This window comes from Choloepus didactylus, chromosome 6, assembly GCF_015220235.1.
Source record: "Choloepus didactylus isolate mChoDid1 chromosome 6, mChoDid1.pri, whole genome shotgun sequence".
In the NCBI taxonomy this organism is placed as follows: domain Eukaryota; kingdom Metazoa; phylum Chordata; class Mammalia; order Pilosa; family Megalonychidae; genus Choloepus; species Choloepus didactylus.
The window spans coordinates 104,612,453-104,628,629 of NC_051312.1; the positions used below are offsets into that span (position 1 = coordinate 104,612,453).

The 16,177-nt window shown below is 38.2% G+C and overlaps 1 protein-coding gene across 1 annotated transcript in view; it reads left to right on the top strand.

Moving 5' to 3' along the window:
* TYR (tyrosinase) overlaps nucleotides 1–578 on the top strand; it is a 107,588-nt gene extending 107,010 nt beyond the window's left edge. The window contains exon 5 of the mRNA XM_037839310.1: nucleotides 7–578. Coding sequence (XP_037695238.1) covers nucleotides 7–233 — 227 coding nt within the window. The 3' untranslated portion in view covers nucleotides 234–578. The remainder of the gene's footprint in view (nucleotides 1–6) is intronic.
* The last annotated feature ends 15,599 nt before the right edge of the window (nucleotides 579–16,177 follow it).

Consider the following 16,177-nt stretch of genomic DNA (forward strand, 5'->3'; position numbering starts at 1 on the left):
TTTCAGACCCAGACTTTTTTCAAGATTACATTAAGCCTTTCTTGGAACAAGCCGGTCGGATCTGGCATTGGCTCATTGGGGCAGCTTTGGTCGGGGCTGTCCTCACTGCTGTGCTGGGAGGGCTCCTTAGCCTGCTATGTCGTCGCAAAAGAAAGTGGCTCCCGGAAGAAAAGCAGCCACTCCTCATGGAAAGAGAGGATTACCACAGCTTGCTGTACCAGAGCCGTTTATAAAAAGGCCTAGGCAATAGAGTGGGGACATAAAAGCCTGATCTCGGTCCAACTCAAAGTGCTGTTCAAGACCCTAGGGCATGTCCCTTCTAGAAACCCCTGGTATTTGCCTGTGGTAGCTATTCTCAGAATTGTAACCAGCCCCGAACTCAAGTAGAACACATTTGCGCTTATATCACTATTTTTGCTTAGCCCTTTGACAGTTTTCTCAAGCCCTTATTTCAAGAAAAGGAATAAATGCTACATGTATCTGAATTAAAGGGTCCTTAAAAAGAGGTGGGATAATTTTTATTTTCCTTCTTGATCATTTAATGTCATGTTTTTTTAAATTTCCCTTTCTTTGATTTTAATAAAATAGCTACAAATCTACTGTAACTAATCCCTCTGAGCTTCCGAAACAGATTTTTTATTATCCCTGGAAAACGTCATGTTTCTCTATATTTTACAATTAAAATGTGCTCCAAAATGTGTTATGGACATCAAATAGATGAAGACCTCAAGCTCCTTCCCCCATGAAAGTTCCCTAAGGACACAGAGCAAGGGCCCTGCCCTTATAACAAACCTGGCTGAGTGCCCATCAAAGGGATGCCCATTAAATCCATTGATGAAGATAATAAGCCTATTAAAATCTTTGTCATCTTCTAAGAAGAACATTATTCTATTAGAGAATGTTTAAAATGCTACAAAACACTGGAAGCATGAGAAAAACTATCTGAACATAAGCTTGTCTGCAGTTTTAGTAAAATAACTCAGTTCTATTTTCCTTGACTATTAAGACCTTAAATTAAGATATCCAGATACTCCCTCCTCTCCTTGAATTTTTGAGCCCAGCTGAATTTCTAAAAATAGTCCAACTGATATTACATTTGTATCATAGCTTTGTATAGCATAAAAGACTACCAGTGGGTAGAAGTTATAGGGGGCCTGTTTTGGCCTAAAAAAAGCAAAAATTGTCTAATAGAGCTTTACAAAACTGGAACAGACATTGCTTGCAAAATAATAAATGGCTGTCTTAGGAGTTCTCCACATATAGGGTTGGGTGGGTAATTTGACTTAGATTCTATAGAGAAAATTTAAGTATTGGGTCTACAGTAACACTTATTTAAATTGGCTCAGAGCTTTCTACAACTCCCTCCCCATTCAAAGAAAAGGCCAAATGTTCTATAAAAAGTCCCTATGACTTTGCCACAGTATGAATTTCAGGGTGTTTCACCAGATTCCACACCTACCACCGTCCCTAACACATTTATTTGGTCTGTCCGGTGTCAGCAGTCTTTATAGTTGCCTTTTCCTTAGTTTGTGTTTCTCTGCTCAACATTTTCAGATTTGTGCTTCAATTTGACTACTTAACCCTGAACCTCTATTTCTCTGGGAGGGTAGTTGAAGTGAGTCTCACTGACAATTATAGTGCATTTAAACTCTGCTATTCTATCATTCCTGAAAGTCTGAAGCATGGAGTTCAGGTGGCATATGAATGCCTTTAAAAATGATTTGACTGAAGAAGTTGAGCTTTTGGAAAACCTTACATCTAGATAAACTGAACTAAAATCAAGACCATATATCTTTTAAATAATTACATTTTAATTAGCCTCTATTTGGATTTCAAAGAAAAGCAAAAATCATCCTATTGTATACATTGGTTAAGTGGTTCTGGCTACTTTAATCTAGAATAAATAGAAATTTGCAAGATATTACTGAGGTAACATTATTGACCATCATAGATTACTAATAGGTGAAACTCATTACAAAACATTATTCATCCTCTAAGTTCCATAAATCGTCAACCTTATCATTTGCTAGCCTATCTAATTCCTGTTACCTAGTGGAGAAAAGGCAGGAGAGGAATAAGAAGTACAGTATTCTTATTGTCTCAGTGGAAGTCTGTGGGACTGGAGGACAAATACCAAGAATTATATCCTCAACTTGGTACATAACCAAGAAAAAATATTTTAAACAGATCATCAGCAAAAGCATTTGAGCACTGGATTCAGTTTAGTTGGGAATTGGAACAAGTAAAACTGAGAGTAAGGAGGAATAGGGGAAAAATTGGACAATGTTCTGCATAAGATTTTGGAAAAGGAATGACAGTTACTATGTTCCTTTTCAGTCTCACCTCAGAGAACATTTGTGTGGGAGGGTCTGGTTCAGCTAAAGGAGCCTCAAATGTGCTGGCCACTGTCAAGCAATTATGTGTGGGTCACTTAGCAGGGTCTGATGTGGAAGTTTTTACTCCAGGCTGGTATTTTTTTTTTTTTTTTACAGAAAAATTAAGACGAGATATTTTTGGAAGTTTTGACAAACATATACAGTTGTGTCACCACTGCCACAATCAGGATATAGAACAATTCCATCACTTCCCCAAAATTCTTCTGTGGTCCCACCCCAACTCCAGCTCTTCACAATTCCTGGCAAATACTACCACCATCAATGATCACTTTTTCCCCCGTACACTGAATTTTTTGGTCATGATACAAACTCGTTTGCCTTGACTGCTTGTTTTCTTTTTTAATGCAATTTTATTGAGATATATTCACATTCTATATAATCATCCAAACTGTACCATCAGTTGTTCACAGTACCATCATATAACTGTGCATTCATTGCCACAATTTTTTTAACATTTTCATTACTCCAAAAAATAAAAGTAAAAATAATAATAAAAACAAAAATAAAAGTAAAAGAAAACACCCAAAAATTTTACCTCCTTTTATTCGTTAACTATTTGTCCCCCTTTTTTCTACTCATCTGTCCATACACTGGATTAAGGAAGTGTGAGCCACAAGGTTTTCACAATCACAGAGTCACACCTTGCAAGCCATGTAGTTATAGGATCATCTTCAAGAATCAAGGCTACTGGATTGCAGTTCAACAGTTTCAGGTATTTCCTTCTAGCTATTCCAATACACTAAAAACTAAAAACGGATAGCTATATAATGCACAAGAGTAACCCCCAGAATGACCTCTCGACTCCATTTGAAATCTCTCAGCCATTGAAACTTTATTTTGCTTCATTTCTCTTCTCCCTTTAGGTCAAGAAGGCTTTCTCAATCCCAGGATGCCGGGTCCAGGCTCATCCCCATGAGTCATGTCCAGTGTTGCCAGGGAGATTTACACCCCTGGGAGTCATGTCCCACATAGAGGGGAGGGCAGTGAGTTTACCTGCCAAGTGGGTTTAGCGAGAGAAAAGCCACATCTGAGCAACCAAAGGGGTTCTCTGGGGGTGACTTTTAGGCACAATTGTAAGTAGGCATAGCCTCTCCTTCACAGTAACAAGCTTCATAAGGACAAGCCCCAAGATGGAGGGCTTGGACTACTACAATGGTAGTCCCCAGTGCTGGTCAGAATATCAGGAATTTGCCAGGTAGGGAAATTTAATATTTCCACATTGCAAATACTTTTTATTCTCTGCCCAGTTACTCTGGGATGTAGGGGCTGGTATTTTTAACCACTTTTGCAAAGCATTTTGAATTAAAGCATACCCATGAAATTTTCATTGTCACTAACAGGGATCCGTATAAAGTAATTTCTTCTTCTACTACAAGGAAATTCCTTCTTTATCAATGCACTTCAACACAGAATATTGTTTTGTTTCTCTATGGGCTTAAGTTACCCACTTGTGTAGCAGCAACATCTGTGATAAAACCACTGCCACATTAATTCCCTGACTTTCTCAACTGGACACCAAAATCACGAAGTTGATATTTCAAGATACCTGGCAGTTTCATTAAATTCTAATCAACATTATATTCTGTGGTTTTGTTTTATGGCATGACTTTCATAAATTACTTCATTTTCTGCTCTGATCTTTTTTCATTGCTACGTTATAAGTCACATTTTGTTACAGAGGGAGAAACAAGCAGCTGCCACTCTTTTTGTTCCTCTTTCTGTGTTTTGTAAAAGAGAGAGAAAAAGAGAGAGAATGTATTTTTAGTACCCAACCTTTCCAACAAGTCAAATATATAATTCTCCATCTGTAGAAACAAATATGTGATGAGTACAAGTCATTTCAACCAGTGTTTCCAGCAGGCTGACAACTGGCATTGATGGTGAATGTTTTTAAATAGCCTTTTCCTTGTTCATATGGGCTTTGATTGGTAGGAACAGTTTTCTTTGTCATCATAAAAAGGCCCCATTTAGGCCACCTATTGTGAGGCCTGTGCTATTTTGGAGGGCATGTCAGCAGAACCAAGTTCCACTTCCCCTCTGATTAGACTCCTTCTGAAAGCTGTTGAAATATGAGCAGAAAGAGGTTTTGGGCTTTTGAAACTTTGTGCTACTTATTTGCAAAAGTATTTGCTAGTTTGCACACTGTAATGAAAATAAAATTGCCTATGTCAACTATTGTCCCTTAAGGACTTTCAAACTGTTCCTGCTATATAAAACTACATAGGAATACTTATTATAATTCTATATTCATGTTTATTGTATTGTTTTAATTTCTTTAATATCAATTTAAGAAACTATTCTTATAACTTTTTATGCTAATCTGAAAGTTCTTGTGTGTTTCATGTTCACAGTCATAATGCATATATCTTTGTTGTTTCTAATTTCTTATTTATAAATAGATAGAAAAGATGTTACAATTTAGTGAGTAATCATAATGCTCCAAGAAATGTGCTGAGTGGCTCATAAGCCTTAGCTCATTTAGTCTTCACATTATCAATATGAAAATAAATCTTATTCATATTTTCATGTGAGGAAATTGTAGTTTAAATAGGAATAGAACCTTGCCCAAATTTACATGCCTGTTCAGTAGTTTAGGTAATTAATTTGGGATTTGAATGCAGTTATTTCTAGATTCACCTTAATTATAACCTTTGTGGTTGTATCTTATTTAATTATGTTGAAGTGTCATAACTGACCAATGCCTTGCTAGTGGACATTTTGACATCTAGATTGTACCTAGGGTTTTTTCTTAAATTAATATTTTTTGGTTAATATGTTTAGTGCTGTATTGAATATCTTGGTGCATATAGAGTCTGATTTCTCTTAAATAATTTTCCAAGAGTAGGATGTTTGAGTCAAAGTACATGAAGTCTTTCAATGACATTTCCAATGGATTTCCACAGTGTTTTTGAAAAGGGTTACATGTATTTTAAAAAGGCAAGGAAAGATGGAGCCCAAAAATGAGAGATCAAAAAAGAACAAAAAAGAAAATGAAAAGGTGAGGAAACTAAGAGAGGAACAAGAGTTGCAATTCTCTTTGAAAGGAACTGAAGACGCTAACTGCCACTTAAATTATCGCTTCCCTCCATAAATCTGTGTTTTCAAATTTTAATGTCTGTTTAATGGCCATTTTCCCTCACTAAAATTAGAAGTAAGAAAACTCAGACTGAAGCCATCTTGAGAGATTAAGCACACCATATATGTTGGTCCCCAAATGAGATACTTTCAGAAATGTGTACATCTTCGATAAGTAGAAAGGCATTTGTGCCTCAAGCTATCAGAATCATGTAGGAATAGAAATAGTAAAAGCTGAAATCAACAGATGAATAAGGAAAAGCATCCAAATAGTATATGAATCAAAGTAGAGTTGGGGTCAGCTAGTGGGGTAGGACAGAGGTCATGTTACAGGAGTAAGGCGAGGCTGGGAACGCCATAAAAACCACCCCCCAAGGCCTTTGTCATTATTGCTATTAAGGCAAGCAGGCAAGATACTCTGCCTGAGATTTGGTCAGCCTTCCTTGTCAAACTGCATCATTTTAAATCACTCTTACCAGAGAGATTGAATAGAATGAATGTGTGTGTGTGTGTGTGTGTGTGTGTGTGAGAGAGAGAGAGAGAGAGAGAGAGAGAGAGAGAGAGAGAGAGAGAGAGAGAGAGAGAGAGGAGAGAGAGAGAGAGAGCTCAAAGTCAATGAGAAGCTGAAAATTTATCATCTTACAGTTATGTAGACCGAAGGTCTGACATGGGTCTCACTGGGCTAAAATGAAGGTGCAGTAGGACTGTGTTCCTTTCTGGAAGCTCCAAGGAAGAATTCATTTCCTTGCCTTTTCCAGCTTCTACAGGCCATCTGCACTCCTTGGCTCATGACCTCTTCTTCCGTCTTCAAAGCCAGCAACCTTGCATCTTTCTGACAGTTCTTCTATAGTCACATTTTCCTCTGACTACAGCCAGGAAAGTTTCTCTGCTTTTAGGGATTCACATGATAAGACTGGACACACCTGGATAATCCAGGATACTGGCCCCATCTCAAGGTTTTGAATTTTAATCACACCTGCAAATTTCCCTTTTGCCATGTAAAATGACATATTCACAGGTTCTGGGGAATAAGACAGGGACATCTTTGGGGGACCATTATTCTTCCCACCACACTAGTTTTAAAACTAAGCAGAAGATAAATTACTCTTTGTGTAAGGTTAACATGGCACTCAGGCAATGATATGTAAAAGGTGAGAGGAAACATTTAATATATGTGGCCTTTGAATTCCAACATGATTTGATTCCTGGCTCAACTTCTCATTACCTGTATGACATTGGACAAATTATTTTACCTCTCTGTACCTCAATTTTCTCATCTTTAAAATGCAGGTAACAATAGCATATTACGAAGGTTAAAGACAAAGCATTTTCAATAGTGCAAAAGAATTTAATAAAAGTTACTTTTATTTGACAAATTTTCATAGACCATGCTAACTTAGCAGAGGATGTCTTAAAAAGAGAGTTGAAAATATGACCACACATTTTGTTCTTGCAAAATGAATTTGAATAATTATTGATCTTAACATAATACCTATTTAATAAAATGCTATCAGGAGAAATAAAAATGTATGCCTTTAAGACAGAGAAACAACTGGGACATAGAAATAGTAATCATGCCAGCAATGAGCTAATAACAGAGTGACTGAAGTTAACTGACCAAGTCATCTTGTCTACTTATTGTTTAATTCCTATTCCATGGTGAATGCTCTTTGATGGGCATTAATTTGAGATTCAAAGATCTTTTATCTTGTGCTGCTTTCCCAGACTTCCTTGTTCACAATCTTCCAATCCTGCTCCTTCTAGGCCCCTGAGAGCTATGAATCCACATGTATTTTTACAATCGGTCTCTTCTTTTTCTACAGAAAGTGGATGACCAAATACACTGCCCTAAGCACTGCCTATTGAGGGTATTTACCTTCACCATTTTCTTTAAGGGCCAGCCCTGAGTACTGCTACAGAGGAACCACTATCATTTCTGCCTTTCAACCACCTACTGAGCTGGCCCTTCCATCATGCGAGCTCAATCTTTTTCTTCCATCATTGGCTGCTCATCGAGGGGCTTCCACTGAGGACATAGGTATAGAGAGACACTAGTACCACGGTGGCTGGCAACATGGGGTCTGGGGCAACTGCCTGTACAGTTTACTTGTACCCTCTGTGCCTGCCCCTGCTTGTGTCCAATCTCAAGTATATCACTTTATCTTTCAGTGGACTTCTCTTTGGGATCACCCAACCTATGACTTAATGGGTGTAACAGAACTGTGCTCATTTTGGGTAACTATGACTGCATGGTCACTTTATGTTACATGAATAGACATTCCATTTCTACCAGGGTCTAACATATATAGAACTGTGTCTCAAATGGCAGTTGGCATAGCCTTGCTCCAGAACTCCAGGGTTTTATATTGTGATTCTGCTATTGGTGCTTACCATAAGATCTAAATAGTATCTTTTTGCATCATAGATACCTCTAGTACATAATGTCTGCTGGGTCATACAGCCAAAGGCATAGAGATTGCATCACAACCTGAATCTGCCACAGGACACTTTAAAGCAGGAAGCATTAAAAATCACCTAGTAAATGAGATGAAGCAGTACTCCCAAGTCTGGAATTTTCTGCCTACATAATAAAAAAAAAAAAAAAAAAAAAAAAAAAAGGCCTACTAGGCTGCTGTGCTACCTTTCCAGGTATGGGAGTTCCTTTACTTTGGCAGAGATAATCTGGCAATTCCAGACTACTGGACCCTTAAAACTTTAATGATATGCCTGGCCCATGAACCTCCATAGGGTTTACCTCCCACCCTTTGGAGTACAGTAGTTGCCACTTCTGTTCATCCAGTCCAATTAACATAGTGTATAAATGTGGAGGACCAGTGTGATGTTCTGAAGTATATTCTGACCATCTAGATTCCTTCATACTGTAGTATGAGATTGGGAAAGTTAACATAGTCCTGGTGAAATACAATAAAGTCACATGTGAATCCAAACTACTTTTCATCTTCTTTTTGACATGATTGGGGAAAATGTATTTTCCAGAACTATGAGCCATTACTGTGTATCTGAGGCTGCAGTGATATGTTCTAGTAGAGATAACAAATTTGGCACAGCAGGTGATTTGGAACTACTAGGGGTTGCCTTTGAGGTATTCCACTGTCATTTGCCAGTATCCACTGGGTTTTTGTAGGAGCCATGCTGATGAATTGAATTAAGTGGAAATACAATGGGGAACTTTATTGGTCTTTATTCACTTTTATTCCCTTCAGGATGCAATGTTTGTTTTGATTTTCTCTCTTGGTCTGGTAGGGGAGCAATTTCGGAAGTTCCCATCTCACTTTTCTTCTCCACTATAACAGCTCTTATTCCACAGGCTGAGGAACCAATGTGGGGTCTCTGTCAACTACCAACTCTGTCTATTCAAATTATACCTTTGGGACCTTTGATAAATGATCATGGGAAGAGTTTGTGAACTGCATCTGGATCAGATTCTATTTGTGACCTTCCCCTACATGACTCCACTTTAATAGGGTGACCATGATAATAAAGATGTAAGTTACCAATGTCATTTCAGACCTTTCACCCAAAAATCCTTGAAATATTTGGATATTCCACTTTCTCCAATATACAATTATTGAGTAAATGACTAAAGTTTCCTTTGAGAAAGGACTAGGGGAATCATTAACAAATATACTTGCCATGGGGTTAGAGCATCCTTCCCCGTAAGATCCTGGCTTCTCTCTAAGTCAGTAAGTTTCAGAACTGATAACTGGCTCATGTCTAAAAACTGGTCAATGGATTATGTCTTTTTATTTAGGAAGTTTCTCTCAGACTCCTGATCATCCAAACCTGAATTCTCTTGATTGTGTAAATTAACCAATACCCTTGTTGGCTCATTATCTATCTTGACATTGGGAACATCATGTTCTATGAACCATATACAGAGCTCTCTGTAGGTCAGGCACTCCCCAGTGCTGTTCTGACCTGCTATTCATTATGATAATCATGCCCCCTTGCTTATGCTGGTTAAACATCCACAACTGGCCTCCATTATGTTAGGATCTGTTATCCCTGTTGGTATCAGTGATCTCAGTTCTATTATTGCATCACCTTATCATAAGCCTTGGCTTACAAAACACGGGCAACACTGAGTTTTCCTGATGAGTGGTGCCCTTCTCATCAGAAAATTTTTTTATCACTTTGGTAAATGAAAGCTTCTCCAAGCTTTATTACAAGACATAGTCAGACAGTGGGTGTTCTGGCCTTATGCAGGAAATCCATCCTGGCATGCCTTTTGATTCTTTCATCCACCATCAGCATGCAGTTTTGATAGCTCTCCTTCACTTAATGTGGGTCATCATTTTCTCAAATTTTCAAGAGTGAGCCTAACAGCATGTTAGCACTTTCTCCTGAGGTTCTTTCAAGGATGTTACATTCTGTATCAAGGGAAATGCTCCCGTATTGAGAAACTCTCCCTTATCCAACTTGATGTCTCTCTCCATCTTGATCAAGGCTCCTCAGGATCCAGAGCCATCTGGGTATGTATTAGTTAAATTCTGTAGTTATTTTTGTGTATATACACTTTCCTCTTTTAGTTGACACAGCACTTCCCCAGGAAGTTTATGTTGTTATTTTACATAGCTATTGTTCTGATGTTCATGAGAAGGAGGGTAGATTCTAAGAGAGTTGTGTGTTGTTTGGCAGAGCAGAGAACTCTGTCATTTTCAAGCGAAGTGGGTGGGGGCAGTCTTTAATAGAGATGAGTGGGCTACTTGGGCAGGCCCACAGGGTTAAGGGGAATCTGGCAGTTTGAGATTTCTGAGTACATCAACCTTGACATCCCCAACTTGACTCAGAATCCCACTTCATCACAGTCAGGGCCCCCATCTTAGTGCATTAGACTTTTTGAGGCTGAAAATTCAATATCATTGGGACTCAGCTATAGATACAATTAGATCCTTTGCTGATTTTCAGTTTTTTCTGTCCTGTGGTTGTAGGCGATAAGATTCTCTTTCAATGTTGCCAAGAAGGCCCGTTGGCTTACACATTTCACCTTAAAGTAATTGCCCTTAGCCTTTTATGGTCTCTTTTCAGTGCATCACTACCACTCAACAAGAGCCATGAGCTTCAGTAGGCTTGTAATTACCACTTCCTTTGAACAACACAACACCTAAGTGTATTTTGTTCTACTAGTAGCCCATTCCAGTTCACACTGATAAATTTTAAACAATTGCCAAGTAAAGAATGCCAGGAGCTATCCACACTGGAACCTCTATTATAAATAGGGTCTTAATTGCCAATTCACTGGTAGGTTACCTAGCAACAAAACCCCATTTCAAAATCTGCTGAGATGGTTTCTGGCACCAGCTGTCTGCACTTTGGTTCCCTAGAGGCTTCAGGTGATCCTATGGAGATATCCGAAGCTGGGATGGTCTGTGAGAGCTATTCTACACCAAGACAAGGCTCTTTGGTTTTTGTTCCCCTAAACATTCTCTCCCTTATCCTTTAATATGAGTTGCTCCCAGGAAGGAGCTGTGACCTTAGGCTGGGAACTCCCTTCTGTGAAAGCAGTAGCAGGGAGAGACTCATCTATGTGGAACCAGCAGCCGACACTGACAGTAGATAAGGAAATGACTACCTTGTCTTGAAGGACCCATCTATGCATCCACAAACAATATCCACCAGACATGGGCATCCTTATCTTCTCCTCTACTTTCTTTCTGAGTGATCTTTTCCAAAATTCCCACAACTGTTGATAATTCTGAAGTTTCTATCTATTGTCTAAACTTCTTTTCTGAGCTTCTGCTTCATATATCCAACTGCTTACTTGAAAACTCACTTAAATATTACATAGGAATTAAAACTTATATCTAAAAGTGAACTATTAATAAGCTTCTAAAAATTGGTTCCTCCTCCAAACTTCTGCCATCAATAAAGGGCACCTATACTCAAGGCATTTCTCATACCAGGAACTTGGAATTCATCTCTAATACCTCATTCTCATTTGCCCTTCACATATAGTCTATCAGTGTAACCCTGGATTCTACATTCCATATACAATCAATTAGGAATATCTCTACTGATTTCTAACCTGCCCTCACTGCCACAGTCATCTCTATATTTAAATTCTAGTCTAAGATCTGTCATCTGTTGCTGAAATTGCTGTAATAGAATCTACCCTCTTGACTGGATTCTAGATGTGAATCTTAGGACCTCCCTCTTACTTTATTCCACTCTTTCCCGAAATTGCTACTCATCTTTTAGATTTCTCCTTAAATTTCACTTTCTCAAAAGAGTCCTTCCAATCTAAATTAGATCTCCCTCTCATTACTCTTATCACATACCTTTTTCTTTCATGGTATTCATCAAAACACGTCATTATGTATCTATTTCTGTACATATACTTGAAGGCAATTCTCTTCCACTAGACTTAGCTCTGTGAAGACAAGTCTTGCATCAGTTTAGTGAAATTATTTTCCCAATGAACAGCCTCTAGTAAGCATGAAGGAGACATTTAATGAAAAAATGAAAACAAAACTCAACAAAACAAGATAGATCTCAGCAAAAAGAGAACAGAACATATACACATGCATATTCACAAGCAGGAAATAAGATCTAGCCCAACCTCAGTATATCAAAGACTTTCAAAAAGTGAGGACTAGTGGTAGTTATGGAAGAAGTAAAGACTGCATCTACCATAGGTTTTACCCTTGGGAAGATGGTTGCTGTAAAGGAGAGACTAGGCCTCCCTATAATTGTGCATAAGAGCCTCCTCCAGAATGCCTCTTTGTTGCTCAGATGTGGCCCTCTCTCTCTAGCTAAGCCAACTTGAAAGGTGAAATCACTGCCCTCCCCCCTGCGTGGGATCAGACACCCAGGGGAGTGAATCTCCCTGGCAACGTGGAATATGACTCCCGGGGAGGAATGTAGACCTGGCATCGTGGGATGGAGAACATCTTATTGACCAAAAGGGGGATGTGAAAGGAAATGAAATAAGCTTCAGTGGCAGAGAGATTCCAAAAGGAGCCTAGAGGTCACTCTGGTGGGCACTCTTATGCACAATTTAGACAACCCTTTTTAGGTTCTAAAGAATTGGGGTAGCTGGTGGTGGATACCTGAAACTATCAAACTACAACCCAGAACCCATGAATCTCAAAGACAATTGTATAAAAATGTAGCTTATGAGGGGTGACAATGGGATTGGGAAAGCCATAAGGACCACACTCCCCTTTGTCTAGTTTATGGATGGATGAGTAGAAAAATAGGGGAAGGAAACAAACAAACAAACAGACAAAGGTACCCAGTGTTCTTTTTTACTTCAATTGCTTTTTTTCACTTTAATTATTATTCTTGTTATTTTTGTGTGTGTGCTAATGAAGGTGTCATGGATTGATTTAGGTGATGAATGTACAGCTATGTAATGGTACTGTGAACAATCGAATGTACAATTTGTTTTATATGACTGTGTGGTATGTGAATATATCTCAATAAAATGAAGGAAAAAAAAACCTAATAAAAGAAAACATAAAGTCATAGCTGGTAAAAAAAAAAAAAAAAAAAAAAAAAAAAAAAAAAAAAAAAACAAAACAGTGATCCTGAGAAGAGGGGAGTTTTCATTGCAAAATCCTCCACAGGAATTGATGGCGCATTGACATGATAAATCTGCCAATGGCTCTAGAAGGCAATATTCTTAAATTTAGATGGTAAACATCCCCATTAGAACCTCTAGAGTATAGTGCATCATGATGAAAAGTTCATTAATGACAGACAGTAGTAGAATGATTTATAAAAAGTTTAGATCAAAAAAATTATTTGTAGGCAACAATGGATGGAGCATGATCTGGAATTAGGCATCCCTGGGCTAAGACTGATGCTGATATACAGGTGTTTAGGTAGCAGTTCTGCCCTTAAGATGCTCGTAGTCCAGAGGAAGAAATATAATAAATGCCAGCACTCACAAATTATAAAAATATGCAACAGATTTGGCTTAGGACAATCAGAGAAGAGTTACAGTGGTTGAAAGAGTTGATCAGATAAATACTTAGGGTGGGCTTTGTAATATTATATGCCAGCATCTGGATGTTTTACACATTTGATCTCATTCAAGTGTCATTAACATACTGTGAATTTAGTATTATCCATTCTTCACAGGTAAGGACACTGGAATGTTAAAAGGTCATATAGGCTGTCCAAGGTCATACTGCTAGTTTGAAGTTGGAATCCATATGTACATCCGACTAGCTCCCAAGTTCATGGAGTTTCTACTATATCATGTTGGTGTAGCTTATTACCAGTAGTGTGTGTGTATGTGTGTGTTTGCACACATCTCATGGGAACAACAAGGAAAATTCAAGGAAACCATGAAATTTAAGATAATATTTCTGTTTATTCAGATGGATAGTATCTCTTGAATAAAGGTTTGAAGACATAAAAGACTGTTTGCCAACATTATGAGCATAATTACCAGCACTGAAATATATATCTGAATATGATTAAAAGGGGAAAAGTTAGATTGTATGTATGGTAACAATAAAAATTAAAAAAAAAATCCATGGAAGTACACTGTGCAAACAGTGGGCCCTAAGTTGAACCATTGGCTATAGTTAATATTATAAAAATGTGCTATCATCAATCGTAACAAATGTTCCACACTAATGAAAGATGTTAATAATAGGATGGTATATGAGAATGCTGTATTTTATACATTATGATTGTTTTGTAAACTCAGAACTTCTCTAATAAATAAAAAATAAGTAAAAATAAAAAGGCCCAATGAGGAAAATACTAGTTTTAGCCTCACTTATAGACGAAGAAAGTGAGGCTCAAGGAGGGTTAAATAATTTACTCTAAGTTCATACGACTAGTGAGTTTAGATTTCTAGCTCACCTTAGCTCTAGAATTTATACTTTTAATGACTACCTTAACTTGCCCATTAAAAATACTTCTTAGCTTCATATTCAAGTACAACTTGCATTCAGCTCTGTGCAACTTCTCAACCCTCACCTCCCTTGACATTTCATCCCCAATCAGCTGGAAAACCCACCATTCCTCATCATATGCCTCTTCTTTTCCAGATCCCTGAACTTGTCCACGCTGCTTTTGCTTACCATGGTGTTCCTATGTCTTCAACTTCTAAAAAATCTGGGCCCTAGGAATCACGTTTCCTATCAAAAACTTCCCTTTGTCAAATATGGCTCAGAAACATAGCTTCCAGCCTTTAAAGGACTTCTGTGGCTGTGGTAATGAGGACATCAGTGATGCCGCTGATGGGTTGCAAGTTGGAGGTCCTTCCTCCATTTTGAGTACAGCAAGCATCACACTTCTTAGATTCTGCTGCAACTCTGGGTGTCAAAAGATAACACTGAAGACAGATTGAATTTCTTCCTTTGCTGATAGGATGTAGGCTCAGAACAAGATTTAATAAAATGAGACCTCTTATAGTTCTATCTTTGTAGATTGACACAAGTATGGTCACAAATATACCATACCAAAATTCTAGGAAACTATGCCCAGGGGATTAATGGATCTCAAATGTAAGACCCATCAATCAAGTGTAGGTAGAGTAGCAGCACAGGCTGGGAAGACTTCCCAGAAAAGGTGCTGTTTGACCAGTGTTTGAAGACTGAGAAGGAAATAGCCAAGTAAAGCTGGGGCAGGGGTGGGGCGAGGAGACAGGTTTGTGTGGGTGTGGAAAAGTCATTACAAGCAGAGAAAGCAACAATTTGTTAACGTACAAAAGCAGAGGCAAATACTTATGTGACTTGGTTTAGTTAAATGTATGTGTGTATATGTGTAAATGTATATCTGTATGCCTATATATATATACGCAGACACAGATATCCATGCATATGGATATACATATACACAGGTATGCATACATATATACACATATATACTGGCATTGTAACTGTTACTTAGTACTACCTCAATAAAAGTTAGTGCCTTCATGTAAAAAAAAAAAAAAAGACTGTATTTGAGAATTGTGAGCTCATTTCTTTTGATAATAACATGGTTTTTCTAGAATATCAAAATAAAACCCTGCTTTCTTTTTCTTCAAGTGACTACTTTTCTCTAGGGCAAGCTTCCTGAGAACTTTGGGGTGTAACCTCAGGTAATGCCTAAAAAAATTTTGAGTGTATACAAAGACCTTAAATAAATGTTTTAGTTAGCCAGGCTGCTTTGAAAATACCACACAATGGATTGGCTTAAACAATGGGAATTTATTGACTCATAGTGTTGAGGCTAGGAGAAGTCCAAAATTGAGGTCTCAGCAAAGCAATGCTTTTTGTCCAAGGTCTGTAACCTTCTGGTGCTGGCTGTGGAGAGCCTTAGGGTTCCCAGGCTTATCTCACGGCTTCTCATCCTCACACTGAGATGTCTTTCTCCTCCGCTTCCCACTTGCTTCCGGCTTCCAGCTCCTCCCTGTGGCTTCCGGCTTCTGGCTCCTCCCGGCGGCTTTCTCTGACAGTGTGAATTTCTTCCATTTAAAAAGGACTCCATTAATCGGTATTTAGACCCACCTTCACTCGTTTGAGCCATACCTTAACTAGAAATGGTTTTACAATGGTTTCATACCCCCAGGAATGCAGATCAATTTGGGGTACATCATTCAACCCACCAAAAATAAAAAACAAGGACAAGTGATATGGATGTTGTAAAATGTTTTTGAATGCACATGGGAAAAAAAAAATCATTTCTATTATGTAAAGTGAATAGTCTTGAATTTAATGCTCTTCTATATTTTGGGCAGT